At 39.2% G+C, this 22,409-nt stretch overlaps 1 protein-coding gene across 2 annotated transcripts; it reads left to right on the forward strand.

Moving 5' to 3' along the window:
• Positions 1–329: 329 nt before the first annotated feature.
• On the forward strand, positions 330–13,045 carry mttp (microsomal triglyceride transfer protein). 2 transcript variants are annotated; one of them, XM_034534759.1, is made up of 18 exons: positions 330–683; positions 2,544–2,728; positions 2,943–3,086; positions 4,707–4,814; positions 4,910–5,026; positions 5,115–5,254; positions 5,337–5,487; positions 6,604–6,761; positions 6,875–7,043; positions 7,239–7,346; positions 7,485–7,697; positions 7,807–8,018; positions 8,150–8,247; positions 8,522–8,643; positions 9,031–9,258; positions 9,921–10,045; positions 11,828–11,998; positions 12,106–13,039. In XM_034534759.1, exons 1-18 carry the CDS (start codon positions 659–661, stop codon positions 12,251–12,253), a joined length of 2,622 nt encoding a protein of 873 aa, XP_034390650.1. In that variant the 5' UTR covers positions 330–658; the 3' UTR covers positions 12,254–13,039. The 2 variants fall into 2 exon arrangements, with proteins under 2 accessions (XP_034390650.1, XP_034390641.1); XM_034534750.1 differs by lacking the exon at positions 330–683 and adding an exon at positions 1,052–1,240 and having other exon boundaries at positions 12,106–13,045.
• Positions 13,046–22,409: the final 9,364 nt, after the last annotated feature.

Genomic DNA, 22,409 nt, shown 5'->3' on the forward strand with positions numbered 1-22,409 from the left:
AGTGCAATACTACGCCCAACGGCTCTCTTTTACTGAAGTAAGATGATGAATGCAGGACATTTATATGACTTTATGAACGAGAGTAGACTTGGGAGAGAACGTTTGACCTGTAACTAAAGTAAAGGACAGGCCTTTAAATTCTACAACAATGTAATAATAGACTAGGAGCCAATTTAATATAGATGAGAACATACGCATAGTGTGAAGTAACTTATGATGGAATCGTCGTATGACGCCATTAAGTGAAATTGAAACTCTGAAAGCCTGCGCACGCACACGCACACACACACACACACACACACACACACACACACACACACGCACACACACACACGCACACACACACACACACACGTATGATAGATTACCAAATACACTTATTTTGTATTTAAATAAATAAACAGACATTGCGACTTTTACAATAATACGTCGCACTAATTTATAGATTAATGGATTCTAGATTCTAGAATCGTAAAAAATATCTTTACTTTACTCAAAATTCACCCCACATTCTTGGGTCTTCTGAGACGCTGTAATTTGAGCTCGAGGGCTGGTTTCACCGACAGACTGCCCACTTCCTCCAACGAAGGACACGCTGACAAAGTACCGACTGTTCATCCCAAAAAGAAGGGAAAGAAATGGCTGAAAGGTGTCTAACATGAGGACTTCTCTGCCACCTCCTGGTAAATATGCTCTTTTGTGCTCATTTAGATATGTGTGCAGTAATTGTATGGCGTATGTATGTATATATTTTTGGGGGGATCTTCAACTTCATTGTTTGCTGCCTCATCAGGGCTCGCAGCAGAAACGGACCGACGAGTCTCACCGGTCCCCCTAATCAACAGGATCGGATCAGATAATCCCAGGTGTATTGATTAATCAATCTCACGGCCGCGCGCAGCCGCAGTCGCGGCCGTGAGATTAAAAGGGGATTCGTGGCTGCATCTGTCATCTGCAGAAGTATACTGTCAAATCTGTGCTCCTCTGCTGAAGCTGTTAATGATTGGCCGGTTATCTCGTACTTAGTACTTGAGCGTGGAGTTTGGAGTCTGCCCTCCCCTCCGATAAAACAGAGAAGGAGAAGCTCGGACTCGCTTTGCCTTTTTTCTTTTTGGCCTTTTAATGCCACACTGACTCTCAGGTTTTTTGGTTCTTCTGGCTTCAGCGAGAGGACACACAATGTTAACTGTAGTTGTGTTCTTGCTTTGTGCGGCCTCCTCTGTCTCAGCTTCTGCCAAAGGTGAGTTAATTGTGGGTGTTTTTTTTCTGTGAGAAGAAGCAGTGTGTTGTAACAGTCAAATTTAGTAGGTTATTTAATATAGGTTGAATTTATTTGGGACAAGAAGATATCGACATGCTCAATTGGTATACATGTGTCAATAGGATTTATTTGTACCTGAAAATGACACTTTCATTGTGCTTTTGGAGGCCCCAAAATGAATGAATCCCGCCAGGAAATCCCACTGTGTGATCTTACAGAGACCACAATGTCAGTCTCTTATTCATCGTCAATGGACTCTCTTCATTCACAGAATGCTGCTTTGTGACATATCTGATTGATAAGAGGTGAAGGAGTCAAGAAATATTTGTTGAACTTCAGATGAAATCAAGTACTGACACGTCAGTCTGCCTCCTACGTGGCCTATTGTCATATCTAATAAGCTTGTCATTGAGAGAGCAGTAGAGATATCTTAATCTCCTCTCCGGTTGAACACACCTTGTTAAATGGCCTCTGATTGAATCATATCAAGGCTATCCACAGATATTATTTCAGTAAAGGAAAGAAATTGAGCAGTTTAAAAAAAAAAAAATACATGACATGCATTTTGGAATGCTAAAAACAAATCTTCAGAGGTTGTGTAGCCACAAGTAAAAGACAGGTGTTTTTAACAGAGGTTCAGAATGCTTTATTATTAAAGATTACCAGAATTAAAGCATTTTAGTCTTCTGGGTTGAGTTAATTCATCAGAGTGAACACTTGGTCGTCGTCAAAGTTACATTTTCTTTGAGCAGTTAAAAGTGGACTTGCTTTGAAAAGTAGTGCACTTATTTGAGCTAATACATCTTTTTTTTTGTTTAAAGAAACTACCAAAATAACATTATCCATCACACAATATCCATGTTTATTTATTGTTTGTTTTCCCATATTTATTATACAGTCATTGGTAAACACTCAAATCCAAGATTTTAGAGCTTGAACACATCAATAAAGTCACTGCACACAACTACAGCGACAAACAAACAAAGATGGATGAGTGTGATGTTGGATTACGATGTCCGGTTTCAGGTTTCTGCTAGCTGATGTTCTTAAGGTTCAGACACAAAATGAAACCAGTAGATGGAAAAGAAACATGTCTAAAAAGCTAAAGTACGTTTTTGAAAATGTAAAGCAAATTTCATGGAGAAAACACCTTTTAAGTCTGCAGTATATTAACAGACATTCAATGTCTTCACACCACAATATGACAACGGTCTTATAGCAGAGCAGTCTCACTCTCTTCACTCATGTTTGCTCACCAGCTGTGTTTCCTGTGTTTCTTCAGGTGCTGCTGGACCCCGGCTGAACAACAACCAGCTGTACAAATTCAGCTACACCACCGAGGTACTGGTGGACGGGACCAGGGGGTCCAAAGAGGGCAGTGCTGGCTACAAGATCTCAAGCGACGTGGACGTCCACCTCGTGTGGAGAGGCCCGAGCAGCAAAGATGACCAACTGATTCAACTGGCGGTATGTCGGTCCAATCATATGTTGAGACGGGACATTATGTCATTTTGAGAGTTCGAATCATCCATTTATTTCTCACGACAAATACACTTTTGATTCAACTGGTACAATTCTGCATGCTTCCTTTTCTTCAGAGAAGCTTTCGACGTGTTGCCAACGCCCAAAGTAAAATGCATTACAACAAACTTTTATTTCAATTAATTAATCTCATTTGTAGATCTCAAATGTGAGGATCGGTCCTGCGTCCCACCGATCAGAGAAGAAGAATGTGCTCCATGGATCCACTGCAGAAAGCATTTTGGGGAAGACCAAACTGGCAGCTCTGACTAAACCGTTCTTATTACATCTGAAAAATGGAAAGGTAAGAGCCTTTCATTCTTGATTTGTCGAAGTTTTTTTTTCGCAGTTCACATTGCAAGTTTAGAACCTTGGTATAACACAACATGTGTATAAAGACAATAGTCCTGGCTACATCCTTTATTGCAGGTATTATCTGTATAACCTCATAGCATTTTAAGTGGTTTTCCTTTTTTTTGGTATATGAAATGTATATCTTTAAGCATGGAGTGTGAATGTTTTTGGCAAATGTCAACATTGTTTATTATCATTCAAGATAAAGAACAACAGCAGCAATTCATTATATAAGTTGTTGTTTTCAGCATAATTCTATACACGATTCATTGAATCATTACACACTCGACTGTTGTTGTCTTCCGAGAATCACTGAGCTAACCTTCATTGTGCTCGAGAGATGATGCTGGCAGGGGAGTGTGTGTGTGTGTGTGTGTGTGTACATGCATGTGTAGAGGGTCAAAGACTAAATGAGTTTGACTTCAAGCCAAACTGTTTTTCTTTCTGGATTACATGATAGACAGTAAAGACTTGGATGCCGCTTTATTGATGCTCCATTATTACTAATTATTTGCTGATCATTATTAAGTAATCCCTTCGACTAATTGGACTGTATGGCAAAATAACAACGGAAAAGGGAAGAAGAGGATCTGATACTCAAAATCTGTGTATTAACAAGCTTTTAAGCATCTTTTGATTAATTAGATTTTTTTTTTAAATGAATGTCTTGTAACTGATCTATAAGTCATTAGTAAATGCTTTACTAGCCATGAATAAAATAATTGGTTGCAATTTATGAACAATTTATTAAGTACTAATATTTCTATGAAGTAGTAACTATAGAAGAGATACTTTAAGAGCATGTATTATATCTTACTCTGAAAATTACACTGTTCCAGTTGTGTAACTGTTGTACATCAGCTGGGAAAAAGGTTTTATGATTAAAACTGGTTCAGTGTGGAGTAAAGGTTGAGAGAAACCGGATAGATCAGTATCTCCCCCGTTGTTGTCGTTTTGTTTACACAGGAAAGATACAGAGTAGCAGTAGGCAATCTATTTATGGTGTTCATAGCTGATATTGTTTTCACGCGCCACAAATAAACCCCATACTTTGCAGGAGACCCTCTAGGATGATGTAATATAATAGGCTGCTTTCTCCACACATGAGCAGAGTCCATTATTGAGCCGAGCTGAACCCTCACTGGAAATCTGTGTAACGTGATGTTTCTCAAGATTAACACAGCCCATTTAACTGAGCTTTGGTTCCATTATTTTAATATGACATAAAGAAAACATAAGAATGACTCATCTTTTATGCTGGTCAGTGTTGTGTACTGATGTGCATTCAGAATATAACTAGAGGTTGAGAGACTCCTTTTTTAAAGTGCTAACACCAAAGTATCCTGGTTTTGTTTTTGATCTGCACTTCAAAGAATATCTTATTTCTTCATGTAATGTAAATAGTCGCCGATGTCATGAGCATGTATTTCTATACACAAGTGTGCAGAGCAAAACTGACACCCTGAACGCCTTTGTGAGGTGCAGCATGTCCAGCGTTGTGGGTCACTTCCATTTTTATCTGCTCAACAAAATGCCTAAAATTCAGCTTATTGTACTACTTTCTTTGTAGGCAAAAGCATTTTATTCCTACTGGTCCGAACCTGCAACCATCAAGAACCTAAAAAGAGGGCTGGCCAGCTTACTGCAAGTACAGCTCAACACTGGGAAGGTTATAGAGGTAAACGGCATGATAATGCTCCTATTCCATGTATTCATGTGTTACTTATTTAATTATACGTTGCTAATGTGAACAAACTTAATGCCTGGGAATAGAACGATGTGTCTGGAAGGTGCATGGTCGAGTACAGAGCAGTACAAGGTCAAGTGACGAGAACCAAGATCCTAGAGACGTGTAAGACTGTGGAGACTGGATTCACCACACACAGTCAGGTATGTCAGCATCCAGACCGGATCACCGTGTTAGAATACGAATGGTATTGAATCACTAATAAACTACGCCTCTATGGCCCCCTTTCAGGTGTTTGGTGTGAGCCGGAAGTCCAGTTCTGTTACAACGTTCACACTTGAAGATGGTTTCATCCGCTCGGCTGTGGCTGAAGAAACGCACTCGGTGACTGTTAACGCCCGCCGGTCTACTGCAGCTAAAGTCATATCCAGGTAAATGCCTCGGCAAAGAATCAGCATCAGCTGCCATTTAAAATACAGGATTATTTAAAAAAAAGTATTCCTTGCTTTCCAGGCAAACCTTCAAATTTGTAGGAACAGAGGCTGGACCACTGGAGGCTGCTGGGAAAGATGTGGCTGGTGTTGTCAAGTCAATCGATGCCAAACTGGCAGCTGTTGGTATCATTGCAGAAAAGGTCACATCCCAGTGCAAGGGCTGTCCATCAGTGAGTACCTGTTTAGTTTCACACGACACATCTTCACTTACAAAAACACAGCTCCATGCATGGCCCACCACTTTGATTCAGACTCAAATATCAGTGTTGGAATACATTTTTGAAAGACATTCCTGGTCTCTAGATGAATGCATTATCCTCGACAGCCACCATGAGGTTGACATTTGTGGTTTTGTGTGAAATGACACGATAACTATTGGGACGGATTACCAATTTGGTGCAGAAATTCATGTCACGCAATCCTTATTAACTCCTGGGATTCTATGACTTTTTCTCGAGCGCCATCAACAGGTCAATTTTCAATTTGTCCTTTTTCTTTTGGTGTATGACTAAATACCCTCAATACTGATTATATTTTCCAATTGGCACATTTTAGCATTCTAACATGCTAAATAGTATGGTGATCATGTTAATTATTATACCTGCTACACATTACCATGTCTGTACTCTCATTGTTGCTATATAAGCATTTACTCCAGCCTCACAGTGTCTCTAGCATGGCTTCCAAATAAGTTTTGCAAAACTAGGGTTTGTTTAAAACTTGTATGATCATCTGACTGCTTGTGTTTCTCACCCTGTCAGAATTCTTTATGCAATGTCATTGCCTTGTCCAGATAACATTAATTAGCAATGTTGAGACTTAAGACAGAAACAATGACCCTAAACTATGAAAATACAACTGAAGTTGTAACAAACTGGAATTATTGTTTGTTCTATTTTTGAGTTATTATGTGTAAAAATGAGCAGCTGGTACGATTAGTATGATGCCACAGCTCCAGGGCCTCCTTTTCATTTAAGCTTGAGTTTCAAAATACTATAATGTCTTGATAACCAGTTCAATAAACTAATTATGTTATTCACTTGTATTCATGACCTTCAGCAAGTCATTATTAAAAGGAGGCGGGACACTTGCCCATCCAGTATTTCTTATACAGCTGCATCAAGATCAACACACAATGTTTGAATTTGATCTGAACAACTAACACATTGGCAACTCATTATTACAGAACAACTCCCGAATAACACTGTATTAGTACATAGTTACTGTATATTATTGGTAATTAGAGTGAACTTCTGATCCCTTCTCCCCTGTGTTCTCCCTCTTAGCTTTTTGAACATTGGCAGACTCAGCGGAAGCAGCTGGAGCCGGCGAGCCTGTCCAAAGCCGCGGCTCCTCGCAGCTTCCTGGCCCTCATCCAGAGCATTAGGAAGGCGTCCAAGGACGAGATCCTCAAAGTGCTGAAGAGTGCCAGCAAGACATCTCTGTAAGCAGGCTCCTCCTTCTCTCCTACATCTTAATTTTTGCTTACTGACCCCATCACTCGGCTGTCTAACTTTATCAACTTACCATCGTTGTGTTCACTTTCTTCCTGCTCAGACCTCAGGTGGTAGATGCTGTGACCTCCTCCCAGACCGTTGCGTCGCTGGATGCCATGCTGGAATTCCTTAACTTCACCGATGCCAAAGGTTTTGTTCTGCAGGAGAGGTTTCTCTACGCCTCGGGCTTCGCTTCACATCCCAACGAGAGAATGCTCCAGGTTCTGCTGGTGAGTGCCATGTTTTCAAGAACATAATCGGCACCTTTTTCTTGCTCATCAAAGGAAATAATATGTCCTGCTGTCATCTCCTGGATCTCAGTGAAGAGAAATATGAACAATAGACTATTTTAAATGACGGGTCTTAAACATGTCATCGCATTATACATACTTTTGAAAAGTTTTCTTGAATTGTTTCCTTTTCAGGATATTTCAAAGGGAAAAATTGGCAGCACAGACATTAAAGAGTCAGTGGTGATCATTATGGGAGCCCTGGTCCATCGACTGTGTCAGAAAGGAGGGTGCAACTTACCGGTGAGCTTCCAAGAAGATACTAAAATGCGTCAAACTGTCTGTTTACCGACATGAAAATTAACATTTCCTGAATACTCCTGAAACTAAACCAAATTTTAATGAATCCCAGAGCTGACTGATGGTGTATTTACCTCTCAGACAGTGGTCCAGGTGAAGAAGCTGATTTTAGACGGTGCTGGCAGCGCGCAGGGAGAGCCCGAGGTCCAGATGTATCTTCTGGCTCTGAAGAACTCTCTGCTGCCCGAGGCCGTCCCCATCTTTACCAAATATGCAGAGTCAGAGGTGGGAGCTTACAACACCATCGCCCTCACTGCCCTGCAGAGATACGATGTCAATCTCATGACCGATGAGGTGAGCCATAGCGTACATAACACTTCTATTATTTACCAGTGATATGTGGAATTAATTAGCATATAACGGCATATAAATTGAAAAAAACAGCATTTTATTTAATTTGTAGGTTAAGCGGACAGTCGGCAGAATTTACCACCAGAATCAACGGATCTATGAGAAAAACGTGAGAGCAGCCGCTGCCGATGTCATCCTCAGTAGCAGACCCTCATACATGGAGGTCAAGAATCTGCTTCTGTCTATTGGAAACCTGCCTCATGAAATGAACAAGTACATGCTGTCCAAGATCCAGGACATCATCCGCTTCCAGTTGCCAGCCAGGTGTGTTAATGGTGATCCAATGGACCAACAACAAAAAACGCGTTAAGACACGCACACAAAAAAACATTTGGTGTAAATAGATATAAACAGACATTTATGGTATAATATTTTTTTCTTTCTTAATTTTTCAGTAAAGTTTTACAACAAGCTATGAAGGACATGGTTTCTCATAACTATGACCGTTTTGCTAAAGTTGGGTCGTCTTCTGCATTCTCAGGATTCATGGCACGTAAGTAACTAACCCTCATCTCTAAGCCTAAAAAAAATACTCAATGCATTCTAAGATTTAAAATCTGAAAAGAATAAAAAGATGTTAATACAATTTTAAAGTAAAGTAGTGCAGGACAAAATTTCAAAGTCAACCAAGTTAGATGTTGACCATTTAAGGGTGGTTGCATATTTCAGCTTGATATGGTTCCTTAAAACTCACGTCTTTGAGGCTAACATTACCACCAGGTACGTGCAATGCTGACTGAACAGCTTTTAAAATCCTCTTCCTTCAGAATCTCCTGATGTGACCTCCACATACAGTTTGGACATCCTGTATTCAGGCTCTGGGATCCTGAGGAGAAGCAACATGAATATTTATGGTGCTAGTAAAGGAGCAATGCTACATGGACTACAGGTAAGGAAACCACGGAAAGAAAATTAAATAATTACTTGAATATATAGAAAACCCACTTAGCAGGACTACAGGGACACTGTTGCAGGAGCATATATGTTTTTTTTTAATATAAAATAATTGTGTGATAAACAAGAAGACAATCCAGACACTCCGAAATCAAAGACCTACATTGAAGGAATTATTTGATCGCCATTATTCTGACCAAATGATTAAAAAAGCAAACATTCTTCTTCAGCACATTTATTGCTTGATTACCTTCATGTTCATCATGATTTCTTCCTCCGTTTTCCAAGAGCACTTTGATTTTGATCTATAGTTGAGTACACAGAGCAACCAGTTATATCTCTGCTAATTTAGACTGATTTGGATATTCTTCCCATCTTCCAGGTGGCAATTGAGGCCCAGGGTCTGGAGTCACTGATTGCTGCCACACCCGATGAGGGAGAGGAGGACCTGGAGTCGTTCGCCGGGATGTCGGCTCTGCTGTTCGACGTCCAGCTGCGGCCCGTCACCTTCTTCAAGGGTTACAGTGACCTCATGTCCAAAATGTTCTCCATGACCGGGGAGCCCATGAATGTCGTAAAGGGTCTCATCCTGCTGACTGATCATTCTGAGGTAAGCAGCTACTGTGTACCACACCAACGCCCCATTTACACCAGACCTGAATGTAGTAGTTGAACTTGATCTCAGTGTTTGAAGTTGACATGCAGTGTGTTTATGAACAAGAGTGACATTCAGTACTAATGAGTATCACACGCAACCGGTAGTGACGGGTAGGTAGGTGACCCTCCTTGGTAAATGACCTGAACAGCTGGTATTTGCTGGTTGTTTTTCATCGGGCATGCAATGCATAGACTTTGTGGTGAGGTTTGTGTCCCATCTCCTGCCAGCAGTCAGCACTGATTTCATTCTTTCTAACTCTAACCAAGTCTTTTTAGTTTCCTAAAAGTGAACAGTACTGAAGTGAACTAGCAAGACCGTGTGGGTCATTGCGGTCGGCACTGTCCTTTTTAGATGCATACTGTATGTGTACAAAGGCACAGCTGGGGAACGACTCACGGTAATACTTCAGTTATTGAGCTTAGTGATGATGAATGAACAGGGTCTAAATGTATGCAGCTGATGCAATGATGTGTCATTTCTTACCCCTTGTACTGTGGCTACTTTGAAATTGCTTTCACAGTTCTTTTAACACATGATGTATGATAAAAGGAATCTTAATTATCAGTGGAGTCTTCCATTTTTGTTTTTCTTTCTGCTCATCTTCAACCCTCCAGGTGATCCAGCTGCAGTCCGGTCTGAAAGCGAGTGCGGAGTTCCAAGGAGGGTTAGCCATTGACATCTCTGGAGGCATGGAGATCAGCCTGTGGTACAGGGAGTCCAAGACCAGCGTCAACAACAGGTACACAAAACAAACAATAAAACTACTGTTGAAGGTGTTTTTGATCGGTAGCCGAATCGGGGCATCAGCAAAGCTTTTATATAATGTTGTGTACCCTGTTTATAGGTCATAGCCTTACGTACAACCTTGGAGTGATGCATTATCTCACTGTGAAGTACTGTATGATGTAACACACTTGCAGGGCAAAAGCCTTTTGTGATAGACAGACAACTCTTACAAATAAACCTTCATGACTGAAAGGAAAGACGTTTTAGAGGTCACGTTCGAGCCGTGTCAAAGCGCTGCAAATAGATTTCTATTAATGTTGGATTCATGTGAACTTAAGATGGTCTATAAGTGTCATCCGATTCATTTGTTCCACCGGCACGCGGACGTGCTCCAGCATTGTGCTTCATGTCTATCTCATTTCTAGGTCTGTGGATATGACGTCAGCTCTGTCTGGGTCACTATTTAAAAACATTACCATCAACGTGCTGGTATTGTTTTGCTCGCGGCATGTGGTGATGAAGTGGGATTTAAAGGGCCATGCCGCATATTTTTAACATTCAAATGAGGTGTGATTTTCCTCAGTAGACAGACTGTTCTGCAGTGCTTTTTAAGTACCAAAACCAAACTCATGTACCAAAACTTGTCACCGAGTATTTGATCAGATTATTTATCCTGTTCACTTGTTTTTTGGGCAGATATTCACAGATGTCAGAGTATTTAGTTAAAAGGAAAAAGTTATATGCAGAAATATATATTTTTACTAATATAGCAAGTAAATTATAAAAAAAGACACCCGACTAAAATGTGGGACTGCATCAAAAGTTGTGAATGTGTACATTTCCACTATAACTTAGAAAAGAAGGCAATTGTGAAGGGGCTGTATATTAATAGGCAAAAAACCCACGATGATGTGGAAATTATGCACTTTTTTTAAAACGGCATCCTGAGGAACCAAAATGTATTTATGTTTTTGATTTCCGTCCCACTTTTCGACCACCGTTTGGGGTCACATCTTGGATTTTAACTTCAGGATGATTTGACCCATGTGTGCAATGGGAAGGGCAGAGGCAGGTGAATGGATCAGCATAGTTGCACCTCTTCCACTCTGATAATAGGATGGTGGGCTATTTATATAAGCAGAACAAACCACACTGGCATCTTTGCCAAGGCATGTCTCCACTGGCATTGTTACAGAGGTTGGATGTTTAACTGGTTGGCACACACTTTGATTTGAAACTTAAAAGGAAGTATATTGTAGTTAAACTCTACTTGTTCATGTCTAAGCTCTACTGTGCTTTTACGCGACTGATACAAACTGTATGACTCAAATTCCAATGTATTTAGGACAAGGCTAAATAAAATGGTTTCTGATGGTTTTGTTTCCTGTTATGCTTACTGGTTAAGTGCTGGTGGGGAAAAAAGATTAAAAACGGCATTCATTTGATTATTTTGTGATTGACTGGCGTGACCAAAAGCACTAAAATAATGGACTCTTACAATACAATTAATTAACAGTATTTATTTACCCCTTATGGGCTTTACAAAGCAAACACATTTCACAAATAGGTTATGTTATTTTATATGTGAAACTATCACAAATTTGTTTTTTGGGGCATTTTCCCCAAGTATGGTAATACATTTATATCACCATTTGCATCACCTATTGTTTCTTTTAGACCTTTATCATGTAGATGTATATGAACTTCAAGGAAACAAAGGGAAGGCACAAGTTTCACATACTGCTCTTTGTCAGTTTGATACATTTTCACTTGTTTTTTTCCTTTATGGTTTCAGGGGAGCGTTAGTGGTTACTGGCAACGTTACGGTGGACATGGACTTCATGAGAGCGGGTGTGGAGGTCAGCTTTGAAACTGAAGCATCGCTGGACTTTATCACCACTGTGCAGTTTTCTGAATATCCATTCCTAGTGTGCATGCAGATGGACAAAACTACCTTTCCCGTCAGGTATTGTGAGACCCTCTTTGTACAGAAAATGTCAATTCTTTTGGATTTTACTGTTTAATCATCTCATGCAAAAACCTAATGGTCTATTCTTGATGTTCTGCTTTCAGTGAATACATGACCAAGTATGAGAGGGTGTCATCGGGGAAGAGCGTTGAGTCACGTAAGAGCAAGAAGCAGCTCGTCCCCGGCTCTGAATTCCCTCTTCACCAGGAGAACTCAAACATGTGCAAGAAAGTTTTTGAGTCCGATTGGTAGAAGGGATACAATGAACTATCCAGGGGCGAATATTGTCACTCAAAGAGGGCTTATTGCATTCAGGGACCGCTATCACACCTCAACCTCATGCAGTGAAAGCATGCAAGAGAGAAGAGGCGTGCATGTTTTTATCTTTTTAACAACAAATGCAAAGTTTACATTCCTGTGAGTATTTAAGTTGTTTTAATTTGACATTTTGTTTGAGACCAGGAATTCTTGCATTGTCTTTTTATGGATTTTCTTAAAACATTATTTATGGGCACACACAAGAAGCATGATTTATTCAATGGCAGCATGACAAATACTACTGTAATTAACCCAACCCAGTTACAGTATAAATCTACATGTAAATATCACTGTAGACAGTGGCTTGACTCTCCCCCATGAATGGAAACGCTCCTGTCCGTCAACATTCCTTAGTTTTTTTTAATTAAATGTTTACTGTGGAGGAGTAATTTTATTTTATGTCAATCACTGTCACACACCTCAAATAATTTATTTAGCAGAGTAATATTAATTAATTACATGTTATTAATCATGATGGTGCTTTTTAATTGTTCCTACAGAGACAATGTGTGTGTTTCCTCTTTGAGGGGAAAATCGAATCTCCAATAGTGAACCCATTAACACTTGAATATATTTGTTGTACTTTGCTGTAATTGCTCCGTTTGTCCGAAAAATTCTGATAGTTTTAAGACGCTTGACCTACTCTGAAGTTGTGTTTTCATACTTAGGGATCAGCTTGTTAGATTTGTAATTGGCTGACAATAAATGTGCCGTGGAAACACTTTGCCTTTTGACTCGGCTGATAGATTTAGATACAGCAAAAACAAAGTGTATGTGTAATTGTGCAATATGTACTGTATGACTGGAATAACCCTCTGAGGGCCCATGGGGTAGAATTAGGCCGTGGGACTTTATTATTTTTGCCACCAATTATACTAGTGAAAGTCAGTTTATTTGTTATTAGCCTGTGAAAACAGTTGTATAAAGTCAATTGACGACAAATTTAAAAGACCCCATCAAGTCAGGATAGCTCAGTCTCTATCCCCAAAATATCCACTACGTCCCCCAAATGTCTGTAAGTACTTACAGTACAGGGGGTCATGGTCTACTCCTCCTGTTCTGAATACTATCCTATGCTTCCCTTGGTTAGTGTGTCAATTACTTTGTAGACATTTGATTAAACACAAATGTATGGTATGCAATTAAAGCATAACACCATAACACAGGGCCTCAACACTTAGTGTCAGTTTATGTACTCCAATAGCACACATTCCCTTATTTATTAAGATTGAAGTAAATCACCACAAAATACAGTTTCCCATTCTTTGAGCTAATTAGTTAATGCTAGCAAGTTAACATGCTAAGCTAAGATGATGAAGATGGTACAGATTGGACTGCTATTGTGTGACCATGCTGACATTACATGCTGAAAGCACTGCTGTGCTAAGTACAGACTTTCAGTCACTGGCATAGCTGTAACCTCTTAGAAACCAGTGATCCCAGTGTAGAAGCTGTTGCATCTTTCTGGTTTCTGGCAATTTCAAGATAGCAAACTCCTAAATTTGAACCTGCATTGAATATGGCAGATTTCGTAGATACGGCTTTCCACATTAGCATGTAATTTGTTAGCTGCACTCTTAAGTAAACCAATAGCCCTCATTTATATTGATAGTTGTGTCCAAGGAGACACAATGTACTTAGTGGCCTAAAGCACACACTTGCTGATCCAGGTGAGGCAATAAATTTTGACTTTTCTTGTGTCACAGCGATGACACATCAGAGTCCCTCCTGGCATCCAAACCCAACAACTGGGCCTTAATGTAGATTCTTTAGAAACCACCGAGAGCAGCTGGGGGTAAACCAGTGTCTGCCAGTCTCACTGCAACCACGGCAACCAAGTAAACACAGCAGTAAACTGTCAGGTTAAACTTAAGCCTCGGCCCGGGTGATGTTTCAGTGTCACCAGAAAGCTAACCTTGCACGCTGGCAGATGCCAAAAGTGCACTTCTGTCGGCATAAATCTGTTTGATTCTCTTTGACCCTTGTCATTTATTCTTTTCTGTACGTTTTTAATGGAGAACATTTATCAGCCAAGTATGAAACTGCAGAAAGTCACGATAATCAGGTCAGGTAGATAAAAGGAAATAAACTGTAATAGTCACAGGATAAAAATTTATGTTCAGAAACAATATAAAAAAGTCAAAACAAACATGTTTGAGGAAGAAGGCTGTTGGTTATTTAAACCAGTTATTAGCCAGAAGAACAAGATAATGTTTTGTTTTCAATTAACTATATTTTCTTCTGATAAATTCAATCTATTTACTTTTTAGGTATCGTTTTCTTATAGATTTACCATTCATAAGGGGTTTATAATTTGCAAGTTGCAACAGAAATGGTATTAATGATTTATAAAGCATTTAGTAATATGTCAAAGACCTATTATAAGCCAGGTTGTAACCTTTAGCTTTTCAGTTAATCAAACACTCATGTTCACAACATGGCATCCCAAAGGTGTTCTCATCAATGATCTGAGAATTTAATGAATGTTTAATAAAGCTAAGGGTTTCTGGTATAAACTCTTAGAAGTAATCTCTCATTAGAAAGTATACACTTTTTTTAAAGCTTCTTTACTATTCTCACATCCCTGTATCTGAGCTATTTCACAAACAAAAATAGTGAATAGTGATTTGATTTTAAATTAATGGACAAATACATGTTCAGTTGCTTGATTTTGAATTTATTGCAAACATATGAAGGCCTGTCAGTCTACATTACACATTTTCAGCATTTCATTACTTTCAAGCTCATAAGTGCAAACGCAGCACTCACTTCTCCTTTCAAGTCGTCCCTCCGCTGTCATCCTGACCTCTGTCTTTTTCTGGGGCCGTCACAGTTTACATCAGGAATTAAATATATATATATATATATATATATATATATATATATATATATATATATATATATATATATAACAGTACAGCCGTGAAGGCATTTGATTCAAACATGTGCCCTTTTCCTTTGAACATTCGTAAATACACTTATCTCAGACCATCTCAACTTCTCTTTACCTTCTTTTCTCATACAAAAGCTCTGATACAGACAGTTTCATACATTTAACCTCAAAGTCAGCAGTTTGTTGAGGGACAGGTGTTTGAATAAAACATAGCATTCAATATTACAGTGCATCTCTGGCAAAATTCATCAGAAGAAATTTGCTGTTTCATTTTATAATTAACAAGTCCATATAGTACTCCTCCTATTACCGATGTTTACAGTCATTCGTTGCTGTCAGTGTGGTGGCAAAAGAGTGACAATCCAAGTGCATTAAGTACATTATTATTCACATATAAAGGCATGTGGGAGAAAAGTTTTTTATGTTTATGACAACATTAGAATTGCTGGTTTAATGGAGCTTACAAATTATATTATTTATCTTTCTATCTTTATTATTAATTGTTAGGTCTTTATTTATTATGCTGATCAAACACATACTTTTAAAACGCTCGGGCAGGAGGTAGAAAATCATATCTCTCAATTCTAACTTGTTCATAGTACCTGTTTACTTTCCTTTGGATACTTCTGATTTGTAATTTCTAAATAAATAACTGTTTGCATTAAACTCAACTGCCTTCTGAGACACATATATTTAGAAATTATAATATAATGTATATTATTAATAGTGTTTTGAATTAAATGTACAAATGTAAGTAAAATTTCACCTACACATGCATTAAATGTTCTAACAACTTGCTCTAAAGAGCAAACCATTTCCAATCTACTGCAAAGTTAGCAACAAGTCTTTCAAATTACTGCATGAATTTATATCACTTGAAATGAAATCAACTCATAGAGCAATTTAAATAAAGTCGGTTGTCACAGAGGCTTAATAACATTTATTTGACAGAATTAAGGTACATAGACTGACCAGCAGATCCAAATACCTTTAATGTGTGTTTGGATTTGACACATGCTAAAAAAATAGCAATCTACAGTTTGCATTAGTTCTACATGGGATGCTGGTATAACTGAGTCAAGTATAGCATAATGACCTATGATGCCCCACTGTATTTATTCAAAAGGAAACAGAACAGATGAAAACTTGACCTCAGAACTTTACAGAAAACAGTCATATGGATGTCATCAGTTGATATGTCCCTAAGAGGTCAAGGGGTTAAAAAAGAGAAACTAATATTGCTGTGTGTAAAGTGTTGCAACACACCCAACACATGAAGTCTGTACGCTGCTGTCTACAGTGAAGTAACATGACTCCTTGTTGTACACTCACAGAATACTGAAATGCCATACATAACTCACTGCCACGGACACATTCAGATGCACACGCACTAACTCCCATCTCATTACACCCAAAGGTGTAAAATAAACCAACCCAGAGGAAGTTATCCTGTAATTATGTTAGCTGGCTCTGACTCATTAGGTTCAACACTACTTAGGAAATACTGATTTAAGTACACAGTTAAACCATCGTCCCAGCTCCACTTCATCTGAGCGACACACTCAGTGTGTTTCTTTTTTTTCTCACTTTAACACACGAGGACCGTGCTTTTAAAATATAAACATACACTACTTTATACAGCATATCAGTTGTGCAGGTATTAGCAGCATGTTGTGAGTCACATCACAGATGTTACACATACTTCAAGTGGAACATCCTAAAAAAGATGGAAATGTTATTGTGAATGTGGAACATTAGTGTTGGAGAGTAGTGATATGATACATAGCAATGTTATATATTTACCATTTACTTGGGGCATCTTTATAAACATTATTTTGAAATACAATGATTGTAATCCTCTGGCTGAATTTGGGATGATTCAACACTACCCGGTAATCTGCATTTCTTTTTATAATTCAGTGCAGACAAATGGTCCCTGTAGTCAGAAAACAGTGTAAAATAGTGTAGGTTGTATTCACCCTAAGTAATGATCTTATTATGGGAATTAAAGCAAGACTGTGTAACTTTTGAATAACAATCAAACTATCAGTTACAGGATAATGGCATTTCCCTTCACTTCCCAAAAAGTACGAGTGTTGTATTAATTTTTTACAGACGTATATCCATCTACCATCCATTTTCCATGGCTGTTCTAGGTTTGGGTCAGAGGGCAGCAGCCTGAGGCCCATATGTCCTTTACACTCGCCACGTCCTCCATCTTTTTCTGTAGGATCATGAGGCATTTCCAGGACAGATGGGATATGTAAACCCCAGTGTATCCTTTGTCTGGAATAACTACACAGGTACAGTAGGCATCCAGGAGGTATCCAAATAAGGCTCCTGAACCACCTAAGCTCACTCCTTTCAACACAAAAGGGCAGCAATCTTACTCTGAGGTTCTTCCAGATGTCTGAGATTGTCACCCTCTTAAGGTTGCACCCAACGTGCAACGGAACTCATTTTGGTGGCTTGAAAGTCTGTCATCTCATTATTTCAGTCATTACCCAAAGCTAATGCCTATAGGTGAGGGTTGGAACATAGATCAACTGTTAAATGGAGAGCTTCACCTTCAGCCTCATTTATCTCTTCCCCACAATAGTCAGATACACGGTTTTTGCATGGGTAAATAGCATGTCCAATGCTCCACAACGAGGAAGGATTCTGCATTGTTCCTCCTGGACCTAAGGTTTGACAATATGTCAGAGCTATCTTTTCAGTGCCCTGGTATAAGTTTGAGCATGTTCCCTAATAGTTGGAACACATCCTACTCCCTCTAAAAAAATATGGGAAGCACCATTTTGGTCCACCAGTCCACAGGCAGTAACCCTGACCATCACATGATATTTAGGAGGCATGTCAATCAAGCCGCCTGACAATGCCAAGAGCCTTCAGCGTCTCAGTGCAAATATCATCCACCCCTGGCGCCTTGTGGATTTTTTCGCTAGTGAAATGGACAAGGCCTTTGCCAAGCCTTCCAGCTACATGTCCTCTATGGAGGATGTTAAATCGGGTGAGGACGTTTCTCAAAGGGTTCCTTCAACTGTCCAACAATATTGTTAGTCTGGGTCATCAGTTCTAATCTTATTCCAAAAACAGCCTGAGCTAAGCCCTGCCTCGCCCTCCAGGCTCATCTGACAGTTTGGCAGAATCTTTTTGAGGCTTACCAAAAGTCGTCCTCATGGCCTCAAGTTTGCTGACTGATTATAAATTGTGTATTGAATTTAGCAAAGTTGTGATTTATTGTTTGTCAACTTTTCATTTGTAAAAAAAATGTGTTTTTTTGCCTTTTGAAAGTTGCAAAGTCTTGCTTTAAAGACATGGGCACATTAGATTAATGATATTAAAAGTGTGGCTTGGCCAATAGCACTGAACTGTAATCGAAGACCTGCCTTGTTTCCTTTTGAATAGACATGTTGCAGGGCCAAAACAGCATTTCAAAGGTTCTAGACAGCAGCTGAATGGAAAGTATCACAAAGCAGATTCATATGGCAACATGGCAGAGCATCAGCCAGAGGATGTGGCTTAATGCGTTTACCCTACAAAGTGCTGCAATGCATACATATTAGAGTAAGGTCTGCTGCAAGGATGAACAACACAACAGAGTGGGGATAAAATTGTTGTTGGTGGAAGTTTGTCCTGGGGAGTAGATCACTGGTGGGAGGGTTGAAAACTGCACTTGGGATGAATAAAGGCACATTCTTCGCTGGAGATATCTAGAGTAACAGAAAAGAAGACATAAAATGGGTGTTAAACTCTGATGGATGCAGTGAAAATAAGGCGAGATAATTGAGGAGAAAACATGAATTTGTTTTGGTCCAGTTTATGATATAAGGCGTTGTCTTAAGCCTGCCTGTAGTTCCTGGTTCTGAACCAGCTGACTATATTCAGTCAAATCACTGCAGAGGGCACACTACTCGATTTGTTTACGTAGGAGTGTTGGAGGTCAGCAGTGCTCTCAACCTCCTTCTCCCCGTTTAGGAAAAAGCAGAGGGGGAGGGGGCTATAAAAAGTTGACCCCATCTCAGCCCTGCAGACTTGCCTCCAAGCTGGAGCTGCAGCAGCATCTGATCTCTCCGAGCAGCTGTCCTCTGCATCAGCACAACAAATACTTTACATTGCCTGACCTTTTCCTCCTGCATCACTATCGGAGCCATGCCCCTGTGTCCCTCTGCAGCACACACCCCCTCCACCATCATCCGTTACACACACACACGCACAGACACCCTGTGTTCCTCTTCACACCACTACTCAACCCCATGCTAGGCCCCTTGCCTGCCACTCACCCAGCTGACATGTATCCCTCATGCTAATGCAGTTGTATTAGTGCTCTGACACATTAGCTGAGAATGGGACTAATTGTAAGTGTGTATATGAGTGTATGAGAATCTAAGAATTTGTTTGTGGCTACAGCATTCAACAGTGTCTAATTTTTATGATTTTGGGACCTTGGTCCATTTGATTGATTCACGATCTCTACTGTCACTTATATTTCAATCTATTTTCCTTCTTATTGTCTTTAAAATAATGTCATGTTTTATGTGTTATGTAAAAGTACATGTATTTGATAATGGTGCACCTTTTTCTATTAACTCATACAGAAAGCATATGTGTAATTCATAAGTTTCATAATATTTTCAGTTGCACTATACATGCAGGGCACTACTGTTACTCGGTACACCTGTGCTTTTCCTGCTATGACAAGTCGAAATGTTCGCTGTAAGTTCAACCTGGAACTGGAGATTCCGCCTAAACACTGTGGTAGGAATCAAAATGTGGTAAGTGTGAATAGATATTTAAACATAATGTTAGTGAAAATCCCATTAGACTGGAATACTTAAAGCTACATATTTAGCTTATTCCGTTGTACTTTGTCAGTATAATACTGCAAGAAGGATTGTTTCAACTCATTCAGCCAGGGGGAAGTTTTCATGAAATGTCACAAACAAGAAACACACACATTAATGAACTGTAATGCTATCCGAGTAATTAAAGCATATCTGACGCTGAATAAGAATAACTGGTTGTACGGTTTCACTGACTGGAATACTTTCCTGTGACACTTTCCAACCCTGAGAATAAACCATGTAAACAAACTCGTCTCACACTATCAAAATAGCCCGACGATGTGTAATGCAGAGAAAAGGGAACTCAACCGACTTGCTCCGGGCTGAGGCTGAAAAGCCCAGCAGTAGAGTCCGGTTACCTGTCATGAAGCTACTGCATGTCTATTAACACTGACATGCCACTGCCGAAGCAGCCGAGCTGGACTGCGGCTTTAGCAACATTTACAACCCAAAAATTAGAAAAACTCATGGAGTACATCGGGACCTTTACGCAGGTCGACTTGACAGTGTGTGCGTTGCACTGCTGTACAGTGAGAGCACATGATTCAGTATCAGCAACCTCAAAATACCAAACTCCAGGGATGGAGAGGAAGAGGCGCGTGGAAATACCTTCAACTTTGTGTCATTTACCTTCAGTCTCTCCGACTGGACCAACACATGAATGGAGCAAAGGTCGTCTGATCGTCTATGTCCGCCCTATCATCGTCAAGTGGGGTTGTTCTCTGCTACTGCTACTACTACTATTAATACTACTACTATTAATACTACTACTACTGCTACCACTATTAATACAAGTACTACTACTACTACTACTACTACTACTACTACTACTACTACTACTACTGCTACTACTACTACTACTACTACTACTATTAATACTACTACTACTGCTACCACTATTAATACTACTACTACTACTACTACTACTACTACTACTACTACTGCTACCACTATTAATACAAGTACTACTACTACTGCTGCTGCTACTACTACTACTACTACTGCTACTACTACTACTACTACTACTACTATTAATACTACTAATACTGCTACCACTATTAATACTACTACTACTACTACTACTACTACTACTACTACTACTGCTGCTACTACTACTACTACTACTACTGCTACCACTATTAATACTACTACTACTCCTACTACTCCTACTACTATTAATACTATTACTACTGCTTCTACTAGTGCTGCTACTACTACTACTACTACTACTATTAATACTAGTGCTGCTGCTGCTGCTACTATTACTATTAATACTACAACTACTGCTACTACTACTATTAACACTAGTGATGCTGCTGCTACTCCTACTACTACTACTACTACTACTACTAGTGCTGCTACTACTACTACTACTACTACTACTATTACTACAAGTAATACTAGTGCTGCTGCTACTTTATTTGCAATTAGAGATACACAGATCATTATGGAATTTTGATTTGATTAGAGCAGATTTGTTAACTAAACATTCTTTCTGTGAACTTTACTCCAGCATAGTATAACACCAATAAGTTTCAAGATTAGTCATGCTGTTTACGCCAAATTCCTCCCTACCTATGTATGTCATGTAATTTATAAAAATGTGTTTCAGGTTGATGATGACAGTTAGAAAATAAATTGATACAAAATAGAATGAAGGCTCTAAAGGATGATTATTACTATTATGTGTTTCCCAAATAATAAAGACAGATTTTTGGGCATTATTTTATTTCAGTGGGAAAATAAATCTACCCAGGGGATCATGCCCCCGGACCCCCTTGTTTTTGGCTAAGCGCCGAATGTTTACAACATCAGGCTCCGCCCTCGCCTAACTCTATAATCTCACTGCCAATTTAGGGCATGGATAATTGTGGAAAGTGACTAATTACAAACATCAATTCATGACTGTAACTGAGTTGCAGTCAATTTTTTTAACATTAGACAATGGCTGTATTTCTCTACTCTTTAAAATAGTATTTACTTCTTTTATTTTAAATTGACAAAATATGTTTTGCTTAAGGTTCACTTTCTGCTGACGATCAGTGAGAAGCAGTTGAACTAGTAGGTGGATGTTGAGTTAAGGTTTTACTTTTTCTCAGGTCAATAATTTCTCAGGTCAAGTATGTAAACAGAGAGACATTTTAACTTGGAGCTTAGTACTTTCTCCGGGGCCTCTGTATACTTTACAGAACTAAACTACCAACTTGCACTGCAACAGCAAACACAACAGTTGTTGTTTGTGCAGTCAATTTCACTTTTAGGTGTAAATGTATTTAGTGATGTTGACACTGCGCTTGATGCAACATTGAACAAAATATCATTTTAGATATTTTATCTGGTTTCAATCCAATGT

Source organism: Cyclopterus lumpus, chromosome 1 (genome assembly GCF_009769545.1).
Source record: "Cyclopterus lumpus isolate fCycLum1 chromosome 1, fCycLum1.pri, whole genome shotgun sequence".
Taxonomy (NCBI): Eukaryota; Metazoa; Chordata; class Actinopteri; order Perciformes; family Cyclopteridae; genus Cyclopterus; species Cyclopterus lumpus.